This window comes from Ambystoma mexicanum, chromosome 14, assembly GCF_040938575.1.
Source record: "Ambystoma mexicanum isolate Mex_15411 chromosome 14, UKY_AmexF1_1, whole genome shotgun sequence".
Classification (NCBI taxonomy): Eukaryota; Metazoa; Chordata; class Amphibia; order Caudata; family Ambystomatidae; genus Ambystoma; species Ambystoma mexicanum.
Window position 1 is genome coordinate 475,367,907 of NC_090940.1, and position 26,738 is coordinate 475,394,644.

Sequence of the window (26,738 nt, forward strand, 5' to 3'; positions counted from 1 at the left end):
CGCCGGCCATCATGTCCCTTTTCTTTACTTAAGGTATATGGTATTGGGTCGCCCAGTACCAGGGGTGCCTCAGGGTCCCCTTGTTTACCCTAAGATAATTTTATCTCCCTACACAGGTTTTAGTGGGTACATTGGTGGAAGCTATCCATTCGTTTTGGCTGTACCAGACATTTTACTGCACTGTTATCCCAGTTGTACTATTTTGGTAGACATTGGGGTACCAATGTTTTATTTTTTATACATCTTGCTGTCTGTAATTTTGTGTTGAGGAGACCATTAGCTGGCCCCATAAATGGCTGTTCTGACCAATTGGGTCATTTGGCAGCCCCTTATTGGACCCAACTTGTTTAGGCCAAAACAGGTTTGGGTTATTTTGCTAATGGAGGTCCAGTTTGGTCTTCCTGAAGACTCCTGGTGATGCTCGATATCTGCTGGGACGAGCCCTCCACTCTGGAATCATGTTCTGGTCCGTTTCCCGCATTTACCGCCAGGATCATCCACTTGTCTGTGAGTCGCTGCTAGTGTACAGAGGGGTCTTAAGACTTCAGCACCCGTCAATTTTACAGCTTGGTTTTCTAGCTGTTGTCCAGATCCTGGGACTGTTTGTTGCTGTGCTGCTGCCTTCTTTTGTTAATTGAGCCATTTTCACGGATCCCTACATCTTCCTGGGATGCTCCTCACTGAAAGCTTTAGGGTCCATGTCCTGGGAAGATGCTTTTAATTAGTGTCCTGAGTCGCTGGGATCGTCGTTGGCCCAGGGTTCAAGCCCTTGGCCATGAATTCTGAAAAACACACATGTGGAAAAGAGCTGTTTACTCGCTACGTTGTTTCTTGCTGCTGGAGCCATTTTCTACAAAACTCGCACCGGTAATGGGTAACTAGAGATTCCTTGGAAGACAGTCTTTACTTCAATTCGCATAGAGTTATATTGGGAGTCCTCCTTATGCTACCTTTTCTTCTGGGGTTTTCAGTGCCTCTTTTGGGGTCTCCTCTGACCTTCCCTTGGGTTGCTCATTGCAGAATCTGCATCTGTGGGGTAGATCAGACTTCTCTCCATTAAAACGGATGGACCTTTAACTTTTCTCATTTGTTTCTGTGGAAACAACCTACTCAAGAAAACACCTAAAATTGGCTCTGGGCTACTTGCATGCCCCGGGATATTTTTTCTGGGTACATGAGTAGTTCAATGAGCTCCGGACCAAGGTTTATAATTTTAGCACTTATTTTTGATTTCATCTTAATTATTAAAGTCATACCCTGCATTTCTATTATGGTGAACATACTTTCAACACTGCCAACCTCTGGTCACGCGGTGTATCTTTTACCTTAAAATGTATCTAGAAGATAATGTGTGCGCAATGTGTTAGGTGTAGCACATTACAAACGCAGCGTTCCTGGATCTGCTTTTGCTACCAGAGGAGCTCTTCAGTATTTTGTCCCAGTATACTTTGGAGTACCGTATCTGAACTATAAATACCTCACACCAGCGTGGAGCGCGCATGGTGTGTGTGCAGTGGGTTAGGTGTTGGGAGTAGGGCAGGTGAAGCAAAGGCTGAAGCTGCCAGCTGAAGACATCTTTTCAGGATACCAGCTCGACAACACAGGGTGGCCACGAAGACACAGCTGACGGTAAGTCTCACCATTTACAAAACTTTAAAAGGAAACAAGTTATGATGTACGATTTTAGGAGTGGGGGATTGTCATCTTTTCCCTCCACTACCCCGATCACTGATGTTGAAATGTTGGCAGCCCTAACTCTTCCTCCATTGGCCACTGAGAATGCAGGACTGGAGGTGGCCCCTATGCCTTTGTCATCTCGACTGAAAAAATGTACGAAAAGCAATAAACAATGCCCAAACCTGATCACTTCCTTCTTCCTGCCATCGAATGAGACTGCAATGCCCAAGCGCTCAAAAAAATCAAACCAGGATGTCTCATTTAGATATCCGCTTACTTCTATGTCCTGAGACACTGATAACCAAGTCATATGAGGCGGTCATGGTGTGACGGCTTGAGCCAATGAATCTATCTGAAGTGGAAGTTACAGCGTGGAACAGTTCACAATCCAACGGCTCTATGGGGGATACCTCGCTGGTCATGCACGACTGTTCAGAGTTTCAGCAACACAACGGCCGAAGCTCAGGCACTGGCTTTTTTTTTTTAATCGTCCCCAGCTCCTTCCCCTACACCACTGCCTCCACGACGACTCTATGCAGAAATGACAAAAATGGAGGTCGGCAAAGGGGACAAGGATGTTTTATTCACAGAAATCAACCAGGTACTGTGTATACTGGTTTCCCTTTACAAGGGTATTCAAAGAGAGACTAAAATGAACACAGCACTTTTAGAATCCCTGCTGTTCAGATTTGATAGTATCAACATCCACAGTGCTGCCCATGAGTTTCTCTTTGCACACAAGCATGGCCCATCCAACCACATTGCACTGGCCTCACGGCCAGCTCAGGCTCTATCTGGCCTTCAGCCCCAATAGAGCGAGGGCCGAGCGGGACCGAAGGACATTGGACTCCAAGCAAAGCAATGCCTGCTCCTGCTTTTCTACATAATATACAGCTTCCACCCAGGCATCTGTCTGCAGAATTGTAGCCGCCTGGAATTGTTCTAGACCTTGATCTGCTGGCTGGGGCACCCCTAGAGCAGAGAGAGACTGATATTCCACCAGTAATTGATCCCGTAATTGTGGAATCTATTGTACAAGTTTCCTCAGAAGGTTCAATAGAGGAGCTCCTGGTCATTGCCCCAGTGATGAAACTGGCCTGTCATGGTCATTGTGCCCAAAGGAAAAAAAAAAAACCTAGGGGTGTCATGCAGAGGGAAACTAAAAATATGCCTACAAAATAATTGAGAAAGCTAGGAGTAAGACGTTTCTTTTTGCACAATCTGCAGTTAAGGCCACCTTGACACCGCTGAACTCGGCCAGTGGCTCTTCTGGGATTCCCCGTCAAGCTGCTGGTAACCTGGATGTGGCCTCAGAACAACTACCCCAGGATAAGTCTCAAGTGGGAGTAGCTGCCGGAACCACGGCTCAGAGTGGATGTTTGGCACTCATGCAACCAGCAGCACTTACCACCAATGTTCTTCGTACATCCCTTGGTAACTGTACAAGGCAAGGCCTATCATTTTCTTCCAGGCCACCTTAAGGTCTTTCTCAAGGGGTAGTACTTGACACTGTACTTGCCCCACATTCTACTCAAAGGGGCCTTAATACTTTTTCTCCATATGATCGACATCCTCTTGGTCAAACTGGCTCCCATACTAAACATCTGGGCAAACACCCAAAAATACAGGAAGACTTGCTAACAAGTTGTACTTGAAAGCATGATCCCAGAAACTCGCTATTATGTCTTGAATACATCCAATCTCTTGTCACTGCTACAAGAAATTCCCTCATTAGGTGGAATTATGTCTAACGATGTGCCAAGAATGTTATTTCTTGATCGAGCTAGATTGGATCAAGTGGTGATTTATTTCAAATCAAAATTGGTCATGGACACGGTTTTGAAGGAATGGGACAACCGGAGATGCCTGGGCTATTACCTGGTGCCACTCAAATTAATCCGAGGAAGGAGGCAGGCCCACTTGGGGTGCCGCAATCCATATGTACGGGCAACCCACAGTACTGCCCAGGGCTCCGGACTACACTGGTGGACCAGGTTCTCTCTTAAAAGGAAAATCATGGCACTGGAAGAAAGCAGGGACTGGTCCTGGCTTCTTGCTTCCACCTAGCAATAGACAAATGATTTACTTATATACGATCAAGGCCGTAAGGAGACCGGAACAACGGACGATTGGACTGCCTTCTCAGTGGCATAATTTAACACAAGAAGGCATGCATACCTCTTCAACAGTTCCTCATTATCCACCTTACTTAGGAAATCTACAGTGATTATCTGCAGGAAACTTGGCTTAAGGTATTGCCCGCATTCGATGGCTATACGGTCATACATCAAGCAGCACGACAATGGCAGTCCTTTTGGGGGCCTTCTGACTTTGGTCAAGCTCTTCTCCTTGTTTGAGATAATGTCATCCCGTGAGCTCCTGTGGCACCGGGGAATGGGGGCCTTGGAACAGGAAATTGAAACCCTTACACAATGTGTGGCAGATTTGCTAGACACAACACCACTGGGTCACGTCTTGGTGGTGGGAGATGTAAATTCAGATTGTCTTAGTGCAATTGGTTTGTATGATGTACGTCCGAATAATTAAGAGCTAAAGATTAAGAATGGGAGAGTCTGGATTGATGTTCTCACAGGTTTGGGACGGTTACCCCTTAATTGGTCAATTTTTATGGACACCCCCCCCTGCAGCCACCTGGTCTAATGGGCAGAGCTCCTCAACAATTGACTATTTTTGTGGGTCCTTGGTTGATGGGGACTACTCCCGTTTTGAGGTCATGATCTCAGACTTTAGCTATCATTCTCTCTTGGCAGCCTCCTTTAATTGTCTGACGACAACTCGTGCAACCTTGGCCCCTGACTCAGGGTGGAGGGCAGTGTTACCTAATACTCATGGTACTCAATTGCACTGGACACCACATATGCTGATTAAAGCTAACCACAGAGCTCTGGTGAGGACCTCATCTATGTCAATGTTTGTTAAGCAGTCTGACTTTTCAGTGGAAAACTTTGAAGGTTTCGTAGTAAGTGTAATTACCCCGCATGTCACTAGACCTGGTGTCAAGAAGCATCGTACTTCTCCTGATACACATGACAGTAATGTTGCGGACAAAAGAAGAGAAGTGAGAAATCTATGAAGACATACTAGAGCCGACTCCACTCACCATCCAGGCCAAATATTGAAGGACAAAGCAAATACAGCAGGCATATAAGAACTGGCTCCGCACATCTAGAGCTTCCAGTCTCCAACACGACACAGAAACTATACTGTTGGTTTGGGCCAGAGGGATTCTAAATCCTTTTGGTCCTTAATTCCAGGAGTAATGCGCCCGTAGGTAGGCTTGTTTAATACGGTAGCGGAAGATGCCTGGGTTCTGCACTTAGAAATTCTTTATGCACTACCTTCCAAACCGGACAATTTAAAATGGGCGAAATATACATCTGAAGGGATAGTCCTTTCCCAGCCACAACTCGTTGAAATCATTGGTCATTGTAGTAATTGGAATGCACCTGCCCGAATGGTCTATCTAACTGTATTTTTTTAATATAATTCACCTCTCTGGACAGAAATTCTATTCTTTTTATTTACTGACATTGCTAAAGCTGTGAAATTTCCGCCCACGTGGGACAGAGCCCAGATCATACCAATCTATAAAAGGGGGCAAGAGAGAACCGAGGCAACTAACTTTGGAACGTGATTATTGAAGCCGATTAAAACATCTTTTCCCATCTCCTCCTTGAACGTCTGGAAGTTTGGGCTTGTAGCCAGAACTTAATATCTAAATGGCAAACAGGGTTCAGGAAGGGGATGGGCACTCATTTGAATGGCATGATACTTAAATGCATACAGTGCCAGGCCTGGTCAAAGGGGAGAAGTCTGGTCTTTCTGACCTCAATCGATCTGGCTGCTGCGTTTGACGCAGTGGACCATGCTTTGCTGTTGCGAAAGCCATGCAAGGCATGCAGTCACGCTCAACAAGAACCTATAGAGGTGTGAGACAGGGGTGCGTTTTGTCCCCTTAACCTCTACAACCTGCACATGGCAGATATAGATCAACATTTGCAGTCAGCTGCCCTGGCAGCCCTGAAAATCTCGACCCTCAGGCCTTTATGGACTGGATCCGCAGACGATTACTTGGTTTTCGATAACCCCCCCACCCCCCCTCCGATCGGCCTCCAAAAGCATTCTGAATGCCTTTGCTGCCTTTGTGAGTGAGAACTCATTACACGTGAACCCCTGCAAAGACAAAGGTTCTGCAACTTTCATCCAGTCGTAAGCTGGTTCCATTTAAGTGGCATGCACAATCTGACCCGATGGAGAGGATTGACTCATTTGTATAGCTGGGCTTTATGATTCATTCAAAACCATCCCTTGCTCCTTTGCGCGTATTGCTTCACACCAAAGTCGCTAAACTCACAACCCAACCTCAAAGTGTGGACTCTAAATTTGGTAAATTCTTTTTTGCCCGGTCTGTTTTTATGGGGCAAGATAGTCCCAAAGTTGCTTTATGGGATGGAGATATACAATCCAGCCCTTATAGATTACTTAACAAGCATGGAAGCCCTGATTTGGAGAAGAGTACTTAGTCTACCATCTTCCGTGCCGCATGCAATTATCGATTGGGCATTACCTCTTTGAAGGCCAGAGCCCGGTGGCAATATCTATCCTTCTATAGGAAAATGCTCCTACCAACAGCTAATTCCCTGATGGAGGATTTTGCTGAGGCATGTGAGTGGGGTGGGCTGGGAGGGGTTGTAGGGGGTCTCTCATGCCCTACAAGACCTTAGGGGGCTAGCCCTTTTGTCACTAGCCAAACTGGCTGCTCAGAGAGGGACCTAAAAGGGGACCCCGATAAAAGTCAAAAAGGCCCTTTCTATAGTGGACTGGTCCAATACGGTGACAGAGTTTCATTCATATTCCGTCCTACGCAATCTGAAGGCCGATCATAAAAAGGAGGGTTGTCTGTCCCCATGTTTATTAATTTATTCTAGTAAGGCCGTCGATCAACTTTCCTGAGATTTCACCTTAATCTGATAACATCAAAGGCATAGCCAGGGAGGCCGCTGCCTTCTACAGATTTTGTAAAAACAAATCTGTGAATGAAACACTGAAGCATGTATTGCTAGACTGTGCTGCCTTGAAACAGCTCTGTGACAAAGTGTTTCACAAACTCAGAATAAAGGTTAGCTTAGATATTGAAGCGATGTGAACTGCTGCTTATCTGAACAGCTACTGTGTCCTTCATTGATTCAGTAATGATTGACCATGTACGTGGATTTCTTAGTGGATACCCAAACTTCAATTTTAGAGGTTTTTTTCTTCTTTTGTGCAAAAAGAATATATATATTTTTTTAATGAATTGTTACTGTTTCTTTTCCATGTTGCATTGTGCTTTACTTCGTTTTATGTAAAGTGTTCAAGTACATTATTGTTTTAAGTGAAATTGTCAAAGGTTGAATTATTTTTTAAACAATAAAACAATAACAATTTTTAAAAAAAGATAGTTGGGTTTAAAATGTTTCATAATTTTTGGAAGCCTTTGGCTATGGTTTATATTTGTTTCATACTCTATGACTGAAATGTATCAATATATGTACTTATGCATATATTTTAATCTAATGTCCTAGGAGATACTTATGAACCAGATTATAGTTATGGGCCTTTGGGGTTTTTACACATCTTTTTCCGGATGGTTAAATAGTGTTTTTCTCTTTTTAGCCCAGATCTTACCATACATGTTAGATGCTGGCCATCAGGGGTAGGGTCTTCCACACATATAAGGGTTAGGTGGTGTCTTTAGGACACTGAACATTATTGTGCAGCCCCATAGGGTACACATACCTGCTTGCTAGATTACCTGGTTCCCTGTACCCACCACTGTAAAGACTGGAGGGGGGGTTATCTGTACTCCTGCCTTCTCTATGGATGAGCAGAAACGCAGAGCACCCCAGCCAAAATTCTCTATAATGAGGCTATGGACGAGCAATCAAGGCTTAAGCTTTCACGAGGTGGAGCGGGCTGGTTCTTAAGTACAGTGTAGTCCCTAAGCACCCACAAAGGAATGTCCACACACTATGTTAGTGATAACACAGTTCTTTATATAAATAAGGTTCAAGTTATATACACACACAATAACACACTTTGTCCTCAGGGAATACTATAATGATAAATATGTACAATATCTATGTGGTACCACAGTTAACTTTTGACTCCAATAAATGCATCAACTGCTGACAGTTGTAAATTACATACAAGTCTAATAGAAATGTGAACGAACACCAGACATAGGAGGGAAACAAGTGGGTAAACAATTGGCAGAATACTGGGTCCCTAGCGCAAGACAAAGTTCTGTGTGAGGACCCCCCCTACCTGGACAACCTGTAAATAAAGTATATTGACAAGCCCAGTCCATATATTGTTTAATATAGTCTTGGTTCCTTCTAAAAAGGTTCTACTACCCCAATGTACCTGGTTTAGCAGAGTTTGTCGACGGATCCTTGTTGAGTGAACTCCCTTTAAGGCAAGAGCCACGGATCGTCGAGATTCCTAGAAGAAAGGGGTGAACAATGTTGTCGATGCAGCAGCTTGGTCCTTGCAGTGCTCGTCGATGATCGGTCGTGGACGTCCTGCGAAGATGAGGTGTGTGGCGCACCTCGACAACGAAAATGTGTTGCCGCAAAGCATATCAATGAATGTAGGCACAGCAAGGGCGTCGGGTCATTGGCGTTTGACGTTGGCGATCGGGACTCAACCACGTCTGGCTTTCAGATCTTTGTCGGCGTCTTTGAGGACTTCGGGTGGTGAGAAAACCACCAGCGGATTCTCCTCGGTTCGTCAGCAACCTTGACTTTCTCCGGCAGGACAAAGCAGTCGACAGTGATGAGCAAGGTAGTCCTTGATTTCAAAGTGTCCTAGGCAATGGAGCGTTGCGGCTCCAGTCGACGAGATTACAGCAGTCCTCCGAACCTCGGTGGACAGTGTCGGTTATCAATGACTTCGACGTCCTGGCACTTCACTTCAGATTCCTCAGCGGTCCCCATCTCCGGTCGGCAGCCTTTTGATGACTGACGTCCAGGGAGCCTTGGTGAAGGTGAGCTGGTGCACGATGTTTCCTCGTAGCGTGGGAAGAGGTCTCCTAGCCAGGTCCTCTCTTCGATCAGTTCTTGGAGACACAACAACTTTTAGATCGGCGAAGGAAAGCAGCAGCAATTCTTCTCTCCCAGCTGGGCTTCAAGGTTAAGCATCAAGTTTCGACTTCAGCTTCTGAACAATTCCAGTAAGCGAGAGGTCCCCAGATATACTGTTCCATCTTTCATTTACACTGCTGGGCCAGGCTCAGCAGCCAATCATTCAGCAGGGCATTCATGCAAGAAGACAGCCAATCAGGCTCACCTTGCATTCAGGCCATTCTTTTCCATCCAGACACTCGCAACAAGGAATGTGGATTGGGACAAGCACCCAGCCATTCAGCACTGCACACTGCATTCATACCAGTTTCGGGCAGGGCTGTCTCAGTCATTGTGTTATATACCAGAAACCAGACACCCATAACATGAAATGTATATTGGTCACACACTCCATTAACCCAGGTCCCACCCCAAGGGTGTAACCACAACATACAGTCACTGGGAAGGCTCCAGCCAGCCTGGCCTGGACTTCCCCACAATACCATATATGGAACTTCCACCCAACAGCCAGTCAGGGAAAGGGACAGAGTCAGGGCTTCCTAGGACTTGGGACAACAAGGTAACAGGCAATAGAAAGCAAGAGGCCACAGGGGCAATCTTGTCTCCTATCAGGAATCAACTGATTCCAGTCGCAGGGCCTGGGTATCCCAAAATGTAGAATACTCAGAGCACTTGTCCAATTCAGCATGGACCTGCCACCAGCCCATACCCTGCTCTGTGGGCCACACACACAGGTGACCAAAAACATACACTATGGGTGCAGGGTTGTACCCTTACCCATGGGTGCCATAAGGGTATCCCAAGGGTCTGTTCACCAAACCAAAAAGAGGAAGAGCTGCACTGCCAGGAGTCCCGCATGGACTCCTGTGCAGAAAACAACACAGAACACACATGCAAAAGGACTACAGGACAAGGACAGGGAGACCCTCTCTCTCCAATGCATTTCCAGCATCACAACCACCCCATGTTATTTTACGCTGGGTGCTCACCTCCAGCGTAGGGCGACCATATAGAAATTGGGGTAGGGGAGTCCTTGAATAGGCATTACTGTTTTTACCATATGCCTGGTATCTTATTTTTAATAGTGTGCATTATTAACCAAGTACTTATTTGAACTTATAGTTTTATATGAGCGACTTTATTATTTAGTATATATTCTCAGTCGTCATTGTGGTGTATTTTGTAGAGGTATGTGTGTGGACTAATTATACCTCCATGACAGTCTACTCTACCTGAGAGTTAAGTCGTGCCGCTCTGTCCCGGTTTCCTACCTTAAGGGAGGTGTGGCTTCCCTTTCTTGCCAGGTATGTTGGCCTTCACCATATGGTTAGTGGTTGTGGCATCCTCAACAGAGGATGGTACAAAAACAGCCTAAACAGTGATAACAATCTCCTCAGTCTAATTTTGCACAACAGAGTTTTCTCTTCAAAGAGTCTTGTAACATAAGGACTTAAACCCATCATAGCTCAAAATATAAATACTATAGAGGTGCAATGGAGCTAAAGGAGCCAACCACCAACCTTTGTATTGTGTCAGGAATGTGGTTAGCAACTGTGTTACCGGAAAGACGAACAAACAAAATATGACAAAAGCTGAAAGCCCAAAGGAACCCAACTAGGAGAAACTGGCGAGTCTTCTCATGAAAGTCCCAACTCATATTACTGATTAACAATAAATAGTTATTTTAAACAATACAATATAACAATACTTGTATTATAATGTACAAATAAACTTTTATACGGAATGCTAATGGCTATCTCACTCAGTTTCTTAATGTTAGAAAATTAACTGGTACCTGAGGTGGTCATGAGCACAGGCTTCAGCAAACACTTCTCGGAAAGATAGGAACCCGTCGGCTGACAACTTAATGGGATCAATCTTTGCTATTTGTCTGAAGTAGTCCAAAGCCATGAGTGTCAGTGGGTTCAAGTTCATGGAGGTTTCAGGTTGTGATAGCGGGTCAATGTGAAGAACAGATACTGACAATGAGCCAACTGTCAGTTTAAACACAAGCTCAGGCCTAGAATCATCCAATGAAATTGTTCGTGATGGAACTGCTGGAATATAAAGAAAATGTATCTTGCATAGCCTTAAATGTAGCGGATTTACAATGAAAAGATATTGGAATGCTAACTTTCTAAAGTGAAGTATTTTACTAGCACAACTCAGAAAGGACTTGTTAATGTTCCATACTCAAGATGGTCGGGTTGGTTATTTCTTACATCATCACTATAGAAATACACGCCAATGATTTACCTCTTCTTTATAAATAAAAACATGCAAATAGTCTCAAATACTTATCTTCCATAGAACAACCACAATATAGTAGACTAAGGCTGAACAAAAAATCATAACAGCATAATTTATTTTTAAGATCTGGCTCTAGAGAGAGCCACAGCTCTCCAACAGACATCTTCTTGCAGGTACATATTAGAGGGATCCTGGTTGCAATCAGCTGCTCCATGATATTCAAATGTGCCTTCTTGCCTAAAGGAGAATTTTCATGGTTTCTGTCTTTCAATGGGAGTGCTTACCTGCCAATGTTACAATTTACTTGTACGCGAATATTGTTTTAGCCTAGAAACTGATTTCCTTCTGTGTGAAACATTTAGACCAACAGCATATGATGTGAAAATGTAACAATACATTTTAGAACATACTGTGTTAGACAACTGTCTTCAGGGATGTACAAGGAACACACAAAGTACTGAAAACAAAACCAGAAGAACAGCATTCTGAGCCATGCAATGCTGATGCCACACATTGTCACTGATTCCTCAGAGTAGACACAGCCATCATCTTGCAATGGTAGGCCTTACTTAAATCGCACAGTCGATAATATATAACATTAACTGTAATATTGTTAAAGGAACTGCTTTTGATGGCAATCATATCTGCAGTGCAAGAGAAAAGGACACTATAAATGCTTACATATCCTCCTAGCGTCCACTTTACTCAGTCCTAAAATAAAAGAAAAACACAGCACTTACACATGCCCTTACCACATGGTACCAGTTTATGAAGAAACTTTAAAGCATGATGTTGACTTTTCCTTCTGTTAAATTGGTGATGACAAGTTTATGCAGAAGCGTCACCAGGCTGCACACTGGCCTCATGTATCTTATAATTCTGCACTGAATAATGTGATGAATCCTGTGAAATCATCACTAAAACCCCGGTACTGGCAACCTCTCAAATGGCCAGGGGAAGGCAGCCACGACCTGATCCTGACCCTTGAGGTGGCATTATGAGGGAGGATCATATGGGAGGAGACACATCGGGGGAAAGTGGTAACTCCATTAACACATGATTCTTCCAACCTCCCTGAAACACTGATGGCGTATTGTAAAGTGGTGCCAAGTAATGTAACTGCTAATATTCACATAACAGCTTCTGTTTCTGACAAGCTCAAGTCCAACAAACAATTGAAACAAAATAGCCCTGGAAAGTTTAAAAACATTATGGACTTCAATTCCCATAACACCTATGGTACTAGGACGAGGAAGAGGAGAGAAGTCAATGTGGAACAGGAACAACCTTAAGCTAAAGACGCTGACTGACTAGTTGTTTAAAGAATCATCAGCTGTGAGGGAGATTTAAAAATGGTCCGACTTGCCATGCACACGGGTGCAGAAGGAGAGGAGGAGGTGGCCGCAGTTTTAAGGAAGGAGAAGGAGCGGAAAGCTACAGAGGACGTGGCGCGGGAGACCAGTTCCGAGGCAGAGTCACAGAGGCAAGCCATGGTGAAGGGCGCTGGAACTGGAAACAGATATATTTACCTTACACATTTTGGTTGTATATGTTAGTCTGAGGGTCAGATATATTTGGACACAAGGTTAAACTTTCTTTATCTTTAGTTTGCGAGGTAAGAACATTCTTGTAAGGATAGGCTTTTATTCCATCTTCCTTTTTGTTTGAATAAAACAGGACCATGACAAATCTTGAGAAAATTACAAGTTTGTGTCAGTCTCTCATTTCTGACCCCTCACGATAATCTGCCAAGCTGTACACAAGGGCCATGGTAACTATACCAGAATAAGTGGCTGGCTGTAAAATAAATGCTATATCATTACACACAGTAGTTAAAGAGAAAACATACTTGCAAACTAAACTGGCAAGCAGCCATGTGTGATCAGGTGAATGGTCAAGAAGCAGAATCCAAATTCTAAGAACTCCAAAGTTATACAGAAAAATAACTATTTTACACTTGCTCTTTAAGACAGCACAGCGTACTTTCCACCTTCCCACAAGAGCTGGCCAGTGCCTTCTTCAATGGTTAAATATTAGATGTGTTATGATGTTGGGTAGTGTAATTGTGAACCAGTTGGGAGAAGTGAGAACAGAACTGAAGGAGAAGCACACGCTAGGGACAACCACGTATGTTCATTTATTAATTAAGAATATCTTTTGGATTGTATAAGCAAGAAAGCCCTTCAATGCTCAATTGTGTGATTCCCCTCCACTTTGCTGGTCTCACTGGTCAGGGTCTGGCTTGGCTGACCTCTTTGCTCTCAAATCGACCCTCCCAGGTCCAACTGGGGTCTTTCCTGTCTGACATCTTTTTCTCTACCTGTGGTGTCCTCCAGGGTTCTAACCTCTCTCCCTGGCTGTTCAACCAGTACCTGGCACTTCTCGGCCACTGCATCGCTGCTCTCTGCCCCTATTTTCAGTGCTATGCTGATGATACCCAGCTCATTTTCAGGCTACCCTCGGCCTCCTCTTCAACTTCCCTCATCTGACTGTCTTTCGGCTATCCAGGAATGGTGTGCCGCCAACGACCTCTGCCTTAATGCCAGTAAGACCGAGATTCTACTCATCGGCACACCCACTGCCTCCTTCCCTGCAGCTCTCTGGCCGGCCTCTCTTGGCCCTCTTCCTGCTCCTACCTGCAAGGCTAAAAACATCGGGGTCATCTTCGACTCCACTCTCTCCTTCTCGCCTCACATTTCTGACGTTTCTAAGAAGTCACACTACCTGCTGCACCTCCTCAAAGGTATCCTTCCTTTCCTCTCCTTCCCCCAGAAGCTCACTGTCTCCAGAGCCCTGGTTCTCTCGAAGCTGGACTACTGTAACAGCCTCTACCTAAATCTGCCTGCCTCTACTCTCCGCCCTCTGCAACTCATCCAGAACAGGACAGCGAGACTTGTCCTTGGCCTCAAGCCGAAGGACCGCATCTCTCCAGGACTGAAATCGCTACACTGGCTCCCTGTGGCTGCGAGGATTAAGTTCAAAACCCTCTGCATTGTCCACAAGGCCTTCTGGGGCCTGGGGCCAAAATACCTTCAACTCTCCCTTCCTAATTATCTTCCTTTTCGTGCACTTCGCTCATCCGCCTCCAACTCCCTCAGGGTCAGCCGCTTCTCTAAGCAACAGGTTGGTGGGAGATCTCTCTCTGCTGCAGGGGCCTCCCTCTGGAACAGCCTTCCTGCCTCCCTAAAACTTGAGGAGAACCATCTCCGGTTCCAGAAGTGCCTCAAAACCCTCCTCTTTCCTTCTGCTTTCTCTCCCTCTCTCCCCTGCTAAATCACTGAAATTGTACTAAATCAGCAACTGGGCCACTCACCAATCTCGGTCCTTGGCCCAGCCACTCTCCCCTGCACTGCCTTCCCGGCAACCCCTGCACTGCAGGACTGTCTCTGGATCGCTACAGCCCCTCTGCCCAGCACTTGTCTGCACTTATCTTGCACTTGCCACCAGCTGGCCCTTATTATTCATCTTGTTCGTTACTAACCGTGTACTGCACTTTCCCCCCTCCCTTTCCCCCTTGCACTTTTCCCGTCCCCTTAACCTTGCACTTGCGCGATCTGAATGACACCTGGCCTAGCAGGATCGTTGTCTGTCTCCCTTTGTCCCCCCCCGCCCTGCCTCGTCGCGCCTTGAAACACTTGTGTATAGGCACGTTACAAATTCCATATCATATCATATCTATTTTTCCCCAGTGTGTTCGATCCAGATCATACTAGAGAAATGACTCAGACTCCTAGGTGTGTGGCTCTTCGTGAACCCTTATGGCTCTTAAAGTTGGGGGCTGTGCTTTATCGCCACTGACTGTGATTAGATTACCATGTAGAGTAATTCTTCTAAGGTGGCCTCCAGCCAGGAGCTCAACAAAGAATGGGATATATTGCTTCAAGTTATTGCAGGAGTTGGATGTCTATATTCCTCTGCAATCCAGTTGCCATGAGTTTTCCCAATAAAATGTCCGTAAACATTTATGAGTGATGGCCATATATAGTTGGCTGGCTACTGTAAAGACATTTAATGAAGATGGAATGCTAGTGAAAAAAATTAAACACGATGTGCTTGGATTGTACCTTTCTATTGTGAAAATGGAGGGAGCCTTCTTTTAAAGTACAGCTCAGCGAACCACAATGAAGAAAATCAGATCCCATCCCATCGTAAGTTTAACCCTGTTCTTATAAGTTTACGTACATTGTACATATACATTGTTTTTAATTCTGTAATGTGGGCCTCATTCAGAATGTGTTGAAATTGACAGCCGACTTGTAATAAGGTTTCCTTCCATAACAGTAACAGATCAACAAATGCAGTCTTTTTCTCCTTTAAATAGGCCCTCTGTGATGAATCCTGCGAAGTCTTAACAGAAACCCTACCTAAAGTCTCTTCTCAGGTGGCAAGGGCAAGGCAGCTGCTACCTGATCCGAACCCTGAGGGTAGTATTAGCCGGGTGGATCACCTGGGAGGAGAAGGGCCCCAAGGGAATTGGAAGGCTCCGTTAAGAGAGACGCAATATTTGTCTTCCTCAGAGGGAGCCATCTCCATCATCCAGAATATTTAATGGCTCGTTGTCAGAGTGAAGCTTCGCTTCCCAAAACTACCTACTTTGTTAGTAGTGAAAACTGTTGCAATGACATAGGAATCAGAGCATTAACATTCTAGCTGCTAAGAACATGATTGCCCCTAAGTCTGAACCAGTCATTAATCCCTCTGAAATCTCGTCCTAAAGGTGTATTCAATAAGAAGAGTGAAGTAAAGAAGATTGAAAGCTGTATTCAAGACATTAAAAGAGTCCAAAACATTCTGGACGTCAAGTCCCACAATGCTCGATGTACTGGGATGAGGAAGAGAGGCTCAGAGGCATGAAACTGCAGTATGCAGCTAATTGGTCTGACCCACACCTAAACGGGACTTTAGGGTATTTAAGGCCCCTTCATGTGCAGGCCATGAGACCAAGAAGATGGAGCAGTAGTAGGAGTTGTGAGCCTCAGTTGCAGCAGCTGAAGAAGGAAAACGAATACACCGGAGCCGCCGCTGTTGTCAAAGAGGATGTCGGTTCGGAGAGGGTTTTTGAAGTCGAGAACCTCTAGTGCACAGTTCTGTGAGAAACCTGATGCATTTCTCCCATGCTATTCCCAGGGAGCTCTAACTCAGGTTGCCAGGGGAGGACCATTGCTCTTGGATCCCAACCCTGGGTGCGGACAAGCGAGGGAGGATCACCTGGGAAAGGGACCCTTGGACATTGTGGTAGGAACGCCCTCAGGTGAGACATGGTATACCCCCATTTCAATACATCCCTATCCGACATCCTCTCAGTCATCATGGGATATTATCCCCCAAAACCGATTCACCCACAACAATACATCTGCTCCCTTCACCCCGACAAAAACCCACAGGGTTTTTCCATGATCCCTAATAAAAACTACAACTCCCACAATCCCCTCATCCACTATAAAAACTCAAAGACAGAGACTAGGAAGATTGCCTATAATGATATGCAACGGCCCTGTCCCACTAATAAGACCAACCAGGGTCAGGCGCTCAGTCACCATCACGCCCACTCTGCTCTTGGGAAATATGTTAAGTGCCATTACAAACCACCCCCTCCCATTTTTTAACAATACTAAGAAGAAGAGGAAAAAGAGAGCTATGAAGATTACCCATAGGAGCCAATGCGCCAGGGATTCCTATGGGCAGTTGCCATTTTGTCCCGATAATGAGGCCAGGCAAGGTCAGGCCTCCTTCCACAATGATTCCCACCTGAAACCTGTTAAGGCTCCCAGTCAGTATAAAAGGCAGAGCACCCAGGCAAACTTTGAGCGAGCTGGGGAGGCTGAGAGGCTCGCGCTGTCCAGAAGAGCTAAGGAGAAGCTTTAGAGAACCTGAGAAGGAGGACAGGCTGCCAAGTCACTGGGCCTGTGAGTGCAGGAAAGGATGTAGTGTGGCAAGAGAGCTGCGCTTCAAGACAGCCAGACCAGGGCAGCTGGAACTATCTGACAGGACCCAAGCCAAGGCTCATCCCCCTCGGTGTAACATTAAAACCCAGGCCTCTGAGGGGCATGTGGGAAGACCCTGACCCCGGAAAAGCCCCATTGGAAACCCCACAAACTCCCAGAACGTGCAGAATGCCTTTATGGGGAGCTGGTGAAGTGGGAGCAAATTAGGAAAGCTGCATTGTGGGACCTGAAGTCCAGAGAAAAATATTTCTTTATTGAATTTTTGTGCAAAGCGAGAGGGTCCGAGCCCGACTGAGGGAGACCCATGGGAATTGGAGCAGGGTGGAACACGAGAAGGAGCAGAACCTCTGGGGCAAGGCTAACCGACTAGAGCAGAACAACTGACCGAGGGACCAGAATACAGGGTTAGGGAAACCCTAAAGTTCCCTACAGGCGGTCGTTGCCTCTGAAAAACCGGGAGAGCGCCAAATCCCAGACAAGAAGACTGCATTGTGTTCAAGGACGCCAGCGACCCTCCCGGGTGAACGACGGAGTTTGGGGGCGAGGGGGGGGGGGCGTGGTTGCCAAACCTGTGGTATTCAACTTGACTCCTGAATTGAAGCCGCAAAGTGAATGAACTCAAATGCATAATAGTCAATATTAACCCCAGCAAAAAGGGTAGTTAGTGAAAAGGTGAATGCTTGAAGGGAAAGATTTTAGAACTTTTTTGCTTATGTTACAGAACTACCAAGAGACACTGGGGCAAATAACACAAAAGGAGAGTGAAAGTGAAACTCAAAGTGGTCTTGCGGAGGTCCATAGTGAAAGCCTTGCACATTCAAATGTCTTCGACATCGATGAAAGGTCCGAGCCCGACTGAATGTGAATAAAGCTAGGGGAAAGGAACCCCTGCAAGTGTGTGATTGCGAGTTCCGAGCCCGGCTGAGGGAGATCTAGTGTTAGGACACCACCTTCTCTTACCGGTGGGCGGCCCTTGAGAGGCTCCCTTGGTGCCAGGCGCCGCTGGGGATTGTATCCCCGCTACCGTTGGTGGGGGCCGCAGGGATATGGGGCATCTTCTCCTCACTTGGAAGCATTCCACCGGCCCCCGAATGACGCGCATGCGCGGTCGAGCGACGGCGCGAGGCTTGCGTTGCGGGCCTCGCTTCCGGCTTCCGCGCATGCGCAGTCGGGTGACGGCGCGAGGCTTGCGTTGCATGCCTGGCTTTCGCACCGGGGGCACGCTCCAGGAGGCGTTTCCTGTCTGGCCTCGCTTTCGCGAGGACTTCCTCATTAGCAGTCGGGTCGGTAGCCAGTCGCGTCTCGACGCGGCTTGGTTCCCGACCCACCGCTTCGCTCCTGAAGATTCTGCTCGTTCAGAACCTTGTTTTTCCCTGTCAGCCTGTTCGTGCCCTTCCCTGTAGCCCACTGGGAAGGCCCTGTTCTGCCTCTGGACCTCCCTGCCTTGATCTGCCTTGTTCCTCCTGTCCCTGCCTCCCCTCTGCCCAGCTCTTTTTGCTTGGTTTCTCCCTTTTGTTTCCCTGCCTGGATCCTGTTCCCTCCTCTGTTGGCCACCCAAGGGGCTCTCCGTTATCACTGCCTGATCCCGTCTGCTTCCTCCTGGCCAGAACCTCCCTTGGTTGGATCCCTCGTCCTTCCTGTCGCCAGCATCTGTTTTCCTCCTACAACTGCATCAGAAGCTGGACCAACTCCTACCTGCTCAAGTGGACAATTGGACGGCCTTCCCTGTCAGTGCTTGCACTGTTCTGGCGCCACATTAATCTCCAGGGAAGTGCCTTGACTGTGGCGTCAGGAGTTAGTTCCCCTTCAACTCTGTGCCAGTAGGGCGGGAGTGGGGCTGGCTTCTGGCGTTACCATTCTTCGGACCATCATCAATTGACAGCCTGGCATCTCCACAACGCGCATCCTCTGGAAGATCAGGTACGCCACGTCCCATGGACGCACATCTTGACAGATTGAGACGCGCCTTACTACCCGCCCAGGACTGGAGATGGACGACGTCCAGGAACTCCGAGAAGAAATGAGGACCCTGAGACTAGAGATGACTGCACTAAGTCAAGAGAACGTGGCTTTGCGGCAGATGGTCGCTCAAGGAACCGGCAGTTCATCCCAAGCAGAGACTGCCATGGCCCATACAGTGCCACAGAAATTTGACGGCGATCCGAGGAGTGTGGCAGAATTCTGTAATCACTGTAAGATACATTTCCTGTTTCGTTCCTCCCAATTCAGCCAAGATAAGGCTAAGATCGGCTACATCCTTGGAAACCTGACCGAAAACGCCCTGGCCTGGGTAACACCCTTGGTCGCTGCTAACAGCCCTATTCGAAGTGATTTCGGTGCCTTCGAGAAGGCGTTCTTGGAGGTTTTCCAGTCACCTAATCTGGCGGCCACAGCACAGAACCAATTGGTGGATCTGAGACAGGGATCAAGCAACATTATTACGTACATTAGTCGTTTTCGCCAGATTGCTGCTGATTCACTATGGCCAGAAATAACCCAGAAGACACTATTTCGACGAGGATTAAGAGAAGAGTATAAAGATGAATTACTGTACATACCGGAACCCGAAACCTTACAAGCTCTTCTGGACCAAGTCCTCCGGATTGATCATCGACTGACGGAACGCAAGGGTGAGAGGCAGCGATACGAAAGAACAATCTCAAGACCACTGTCGATGCCGATTGGGATACCAGGTACCACTGAGACCGGTCCGGAACCGATGCAACTGGGTGCCATGAGAGGGCCACTGACTAAAGCTGAGAAGAAGCGCAGAAGAGATCAACGTCTGTGTTTGTATTGTGGGGGTGATGGACACTTCCTGGGTACCTGTCCTCGGTGACCCTTGAGAAAGTCGGAAAACTGAAGGGCCTGTCGTGTATTGGGAAGGTTACGACGGGCCTTACATCCGCAACAGTCCTTCCTGACCCTGAGGTCATCCTGCAACCCATGCAGCCCGCGGTCTTGATGGTATTAAAACTCAAGGTGGCCTGGCAGAGTAAGTCTGTGGATACATTCGGTCTCGTGGATTGTGGGGCCTCTGGTAACTATCTGGATGGGGATTTCGCGATGAGGAACAGCATACCCCTTCACACCAAAGAACAAGCCTCATTAGTAGAAGTAATCGACGGAACTCCACTGGCTTCGGGACCTATTCGTGAACACTCTGGTCCTTTACAACTCCGGATCAATGGACACCAGGAAATCATATCATTGGATGTAATAAAATCCCCAACATATCCCATTGTTCTTGGATTACCTTGGTTGCTGCAGCATAATCCCAAGATCGACTGGGGAACACGGACTCTAAAGTTTGACTCCGCTCTCTGTGCTAGAGATTGCGCTACTACAAGGAACATCCCAAGATCCCTGATAGCCACAGTAAACATGGAAGGAAACGGAATACCTAGGGTTTGCTTATTGGAATCCGTCCCATCTGAATATGTGGCATTCCGTGACGTGTTCTCGGAACCTGGGGATATACCACTACCTCCCCATAGGTCTTGTGACTGTTCCATCGAACTTTTACCTGATTCAGTCATCCCACATGGGAAGGTGCATTCTTTAACCCCCCAAGGAGAGAGAGGCATGACAGGAATATCTGGAAGAATGTTTACGTAAGGGATATATTGTTCCCTCCAAGTCCCCATCTGGATTCCCGTTGTTTTTCGTTAAGAAGAAAGAAGGATCTTTACGTCCCTGTGTGGATTACAGACAACTGAACGACATCACACGGAAGGACAGGTACCCCCTTTCCTTTGATCCGAGACATCATTGAATCCTTTCGCTCAGCTCGTATCTTCTCCAAACTGGTTCTTCGAGGAGCTTACCATTTGGTTCGGATAAAACCCAGGGATGAATGGAAGACGGCCTTTAAGACACCCTCAGGGCATTACGAATACCGGGTTATGCCATTCGGCCTGTGTAATGCTCCAGCCGTCTTCCAACGGTTCATGGATGAGATCTTTGCGGACCTGATCGGAGTCACCGTCTAGCTTTACCTGGATGACATATTGATTTTTTCCTCGTGCCAAGAGGACCACGTCTCTCATGTGAAGGAAGTACTCAGTCGACTGTCCTCAAACCATCTTTATGCCAAAGCAGAGAAATGCCTATTCCATCAAGACAGTATCAAATTCCTCGGTTATGTAATCAATGACTCTGGAATTCAGATGGATCCCGCTAAGGTACGAGCTATACTGGAATGGAGGCAACCCCATGACGTGAAGTCCTTACAGCGTTTCTTGGGTTTCGTCAACTTTTATCGACGGTTCATCCCTCATTTTTCCCAGTTGTCGGTTCCTCTAACACATTTAACAAGCAGCAAGGTGCCATTTGTTTGGGAAACCGAGGCCACGACCGCATTCAGAAGCCTTAAGGAAGCGTTTAGCACTTCTCCTATCCTACACCATCCAGATGAACTGAAACCATTAATTGTTGAGGCCGATGCGTCCAATTTCGCCATAGGGTCCGTGCTACTACAAAGGGATCAGGGATCGGGAACGGAATTCCCAGTGGCGTACTACTCCCGCAAGTTAAGTGCCAGCGAACGCAACTATGCAGTTGTCGAGAAGGAGCTCCTGGCTATTAAGGCGGCATTTGAAGAATGGCGACATCATTTACTGGGCGGAAGGTATCCAGTAGAGGTCCGTACTGATCACCGCAACTTGCAGTATCTCCGTTCCTTACAGTGTCTGACTTCCCGCCAGGCTAGGTGGGCCGCCTTCTTCTCACACTACGATTTCACCATTACTTATATACCCAGTTCCCAGAATCAGAAAGCGGATGCACTTTCCCGCTCGCTTGAGGATAACGTCGAACATGCTATTCGGATCAATCTTTAATTGCCTCAAAGCATTTCTTGTCTTACATCTCACCTTTTCTGGATTCCATAGCTCAAGGGACCTTGGCTAGCCCTGAACGGAGAACCCTGCTAAAACAACTGCAAATTAGGGAAAAGGACGGTATGCTTTACTATGAAAACCGGTTGTTCATTCCCACCGCTTCATTACAGACTGCTATCCTACAAGGATTCCATGATTCCAAGCTCGGAGGACATTGGGTAATACGGTCCACCCAGGAACTGCTAGCAAGGCAATTCTGGTGGCCAGGGTGGGCCAACCAGACCAGACGGTATGTGTAAAGCTGCCCAATCTGTGCCCAGACTAAGATACCACGAAGAAAACCCCTGGGACTATTGAAACTCCTAGAAACCCCACCCTATCCCTGACATACCATCGCCACAGACTTCATCGTCGATCTCCCTCCATCTGAAGGCAATACTTGCATCATGGCCGTCATAGACTGTTTTACCAAGATGGCAAATTTCATTCCGTTTTCAGGAATCCCTATTCGGTCCAAATGGTCCAAGCTTTCCTTCACAATATCTATCGTTTGCATGGACTTCCTGAAAAGATCATCTCCGACCGTGGATCTTAGTATATATCATCCTTTTGGAGCCAACTATGCCACCATCTCGACGTCCAACGGGCCCTTAGTTCTGGCTACCACCCACAGACCAATGGCCAGACTGAGCGTACCAACCAAACGCTAGAACAGTACTTACGCTGCTATGCCAATGCCACTCAAACCAATTGGTCAGCCCATCTGAATCTAGCCGAGGTGGCATATAACAACGCTGTACATTCGGCTAATGGAATGAGTCCTTACCAATGTTCTTACGGATTTCACCCCAAACATTTCCCGTTTGGACGAGTCCTGTCCAGTACCGTGCCTTCCGCTGATGAACTCGTATCCAGGATCCAGGAAACACATGCCCAGGAGACCAGGGTTCTTGCCGAGGCTTGCGAGCGCATGAGGGATCAGGCAGACAGACGACAGAGTCCCGAACCCGCTTTTTTGGTGGGGAATCGGGTTTGGCTTTCTTCTAAGAACCTACCAGTCCGTAACTTGCCCACTAAACTTGCTCCCCGTTACTTTGGGCCTTTTTTGATCACGAAACGGATCTCATCAGTGGCATTTCGGTTACAGTTGCAGTCGTCTTGGCGGATACATCCTGTTTTTCATGTATCTTTATTGAAACCTTACCTCCCAGATCCCTATGGTCGTTCAGGGTCTCGTCCCTCCGCTATTGATGTGGATGGTGTGTCAGAATTCGAGGTTCAGGAGATTTTTGATTCACGGATCCGGCGGGGTGTGCTTCAGTTTTTGGTGGACTGGAAGGGTTATCCTGGAAGGGTTATCCTGCTTCTGATCGTACCTGGGAGCCTCGAGGGAATGTGCACACTCCCCGTCTGGTCCGCAAATTCTTTCTTCACCATCCCTGGAAACCTGGGGCTCCTGGCCTTTCTGGGAGGGGGCATAGTGTTAGGACACCACCTTCTCTTACCGGTGGGGGCCGCAGGGATATGGGGCATCTTCTCCTCGCTTGGGAGCATTCCACCGGCCCCCGACTGACGCGCATGCGCGGTCGAGCGACGGCACGAGGCGTGCGTTGCGGGCCTCGCTTCCGGCTTCCACGCATGCGCAGTCGGCTGACGGCGCGAGGCTTGCGTTGCAAGCCTCGCTTTCGCACCAGGGGCACGCTCCAGGAGGCGTTGCCTGTCTGGCCTCGCTTTCGCGAGGACTTCCTCATTAGCGGTCAGGTCGGGAGCCAGTCGCGTCTCAACACAGCTTGGTTCCCGACCCACCGCTTCGCTCCTGAAGATTCTGCTCGTTCAGAACCTTATTTTTCCCTGTCAGCCTGTTTGTGCCCTTCCCCGTAGCCCACTGGGAAGACCCTGTTCTGCCTCTGGACCTCCCTGCCTTGGTCTGCCTTGTTCCTCCTGCCCCTGCCTCCCCTCTGCCCAGCTCCTTTTGCTTGGTTTCTCCCTTTTGTTTCCCTGCCTGGATCCTGTTCCCTCCTCTGTTGGCCACCCAAGGGGCTCTCCGTTATCACTGCCTGATCCAGTCTGCTTCCTCCTGGCCAGAACCTCCCTTGGTTGGATCCCTCGTCCTTCCTGTCGCCAGCATCTGTTTTCCTCCTACAACTGCATCAGTGGACAATTGGACGGCCTTCCCTGTCAGTGCTTGCACTGTTCTGGCGCCACATTAATCTCCAGGGAAGTGTCTTGACTGTGGCGTCAGGAGTTAGTTCCCCTTCAACCCTGTGCCAGTAGGGCGGGAGTGGGGCTGGCTTCTGGCGTTACCATTCTTCGGACCATCATCAATTGACAGCCTGGCATCTCCACAACGCGCATCCTCTGGAAGATCAGGTACGCCACGTCCCAGGGACGCACATCTTGACATCTACGTTGAATCAGGTACTTTTTGCTTTGAGAGGTCTGAGCCTGACAGAGGGAGACCTATTTGAACTTTTTTTTGTTTTTTAAAAACAAATTCTTTATTTCCTTTTATACAACAGCATACAGGCGAATACTTACAAGCATATAATAATCAGAATTTCCTGCATCTAGTTAACTGCATTCTCATCCTAACATTTCTCCCCTACCCCCCTTCCGACCCCTTAACTAGCCATAATATATTCCTTTTCTCCCTTTTCCACTGGTCCTTTGCTCTTCCTTCTCAATAGACCTTTTCTTCCAGCACATTTAGTTCTCACCTTCTCGCGCACTTAGGTTGAACAGTGTTTGTGTGAAGGCAGTCCATTGTAACATGTCTTGCTTTTGCTCGTTAATTGCCTGTTTCCATACTCCTGTTTCTGCTATTGTCCATTTTTGCAAATCCCTCCACCATTTCTCCACACACTGCCCCCTCTCTGATTTCTAGTTCATGGATATGCTACGTTTGGCCAAAACATATATTATGTTTTTGATCTTCCCAAGTGCTTTTTCCCTTTTACCCTGCCGGAAGAGACCCAGCATGCATGCCTCTGGGGATTGGCTATCTAAATGTATGCCTGCCTGGGAAACTTTATGTGCAACTTCTCCCCAATCTGTATAGTATTAAATTCCTAAAACATGTGTACCATTCCAGCGTTTTTCACATTGCATTTGGGACAACTCTGTTTGCCTGCACCTTTGAATTCGGCCATCACTTCTGGAGTTAGGTAAGCTCTCTGTATTACATATAATTGTATTAGTTGCAATCTCGCATTCCTGAAGACCCTCTTATGATAGTTAGCTACCTTCAGCCATTCCTTATCCCTAAACGACTTTCCCAGACTCCCATCCCAACCTGTTTCTCAGCTCTCCACTGGAGTGATGTTCTATGAACACATTTTATAAGCTTGATATGGTATGCTCCCCTCTGAGATATTTATTATTGTTTCTATTTCTTCACTGCCTATTGTATCCTCCCCAATTAATGGCCATCTAAGCTTAATCGTGTTTATTATAGAACTGTTTAGCAGGTATTTCCCTCCATGTACGCCTGTTTCCTGTAATTCTTGACATTTCAAGTTATTTTCTGCCCTCAGGTCCCCAATGGTTATGATCCCACGCGTCTCCCAATGTGACCGCACACTAGCTCTCAGTCCTCTACAATCTGTCATTACTGCTGCTAGGGGTATCTGAGGTTATATCGGATCTTTGATTTCAAGTTTTTTGCAAGATCTATGCCATATTTGCATGCCCAGTTTTACTATTTGTGGATATCCTTGTGGTTCTGGCGGGGCAACACATACTAGGTATTTCAAGTGTAGATGTTGAATTGCTGGTTGTAGGCGTGCTGTGGCTACTGTGGGGTCATCTGCTAGCCATCCCAACACATATTGCATCTGGCATGTGAGATAATATAGTTTGAAATTTGGAATCCTCAACCCCTCCTTCTCATGGTCTTTGCAGAGTGTTGAGTGCCACCCTATGTCTACCGCCCTGCCATAGAAAGCTTTTGCACTCTTTTTCGAGTCTTATAAAAAATTGTCTCAGTACGTTGTATGGGACATTTCCAAAGCAATGTAGCAACCTTGGTAGCGCAACCATTTTTAATAGCGCTGCTCTCCCCATTACTGACAGAGGTAACTTCCCCCAGAATTGCATTTATTTTACTAGCCCTTCCATCATTTGTATGGTATTGTGTGTGTGTTCCTGTTTCGGGTCATGGTAGATGTCTAGTCCTGGGTACCTAAAGGAGGTTTTTTTCCCCACAGAAGTGTGTCAGCAACTCTACATGGTTGCCCTCAGGTAGTTTGGCTAGCGGGAATGAACATTATTTATTCCTGTTGATTGTGATTCCAGACAAATTGGTAAAATTGTCCAGCACGTCTTATACATGTTGTAGGTTCTCTTCGGGGTTCTGTAAATACAGTAACATGTCATCTGCGTACATTGACACTATAGGCCTCACCCCATCTATTGCTATCCCTGCCTCTGTATTCCTGTTGCAGGTATGCTGATATTGTTTCCATTGCGATTATGTAAAGCATTGGAAATAGTGGGCAGCCTTGCCTGGTGCCTTTTTGTAACTCCCATCTGTCAGAGAAGATGCCCCCCCCCCCCCCGCCGTTCTAACTCTCGCCATAGGTTTAGTATAAAACAATTTTACCCATCTCATGTTATTCGGTCCAAATCCCAGTCCAACCATTGTCGTATAAAGCCAATCCTAACTGACAGAATTGAATGCCTTTGTCGCATCTAGCGTTCCAACCCTCAGTACTACTGATAATGTGGTGTAATCTCCTTAGGTTCCAGGAAATGTTCCTATCCGGAACATATCACGTTTGCTCAGGGTGTATATGTTAAGACTGGAGGGGGGTCTCTGTACTCCTTCCCTCTATATGGCAGAGTAGAAGCACAGAGCACCCCAGCCAAGATTCTCTATGCGG

The 26,738-nt window shown here is 47.0% G+C and overlaps 1 protein-coding gene across 6 annotated transcripts in view; it reads right to left on the reverse strand.

The window, feature by feature from the left end:
- The window catches only part of ATG2B (autophagy related 2B), a 5,509,925-nt gene that overhangs the window by 3,954,258 nt on the left and 1,528,929 nt on the right, over nucleotides 1-26,738 (reverse strand). For 5 of the 6 annotated variants that reach the window (XM_069637692.1, XM_069637689.1, XM_069637690.1 and 2 more), the window contains one exon: nucleotides 10,618-10,879. In XM_069637692.1, coding sequence (XP_069493793.1) covers nucleotides 10,618-10,879 — 262 coding nt within the window. The remainder of the gene's footprint in view (nucleotides 1-10,617; nucleotides 10,880-26,738) is intronic. The other variant, XM_069637687.1, reaches the window with a different exon arrangement.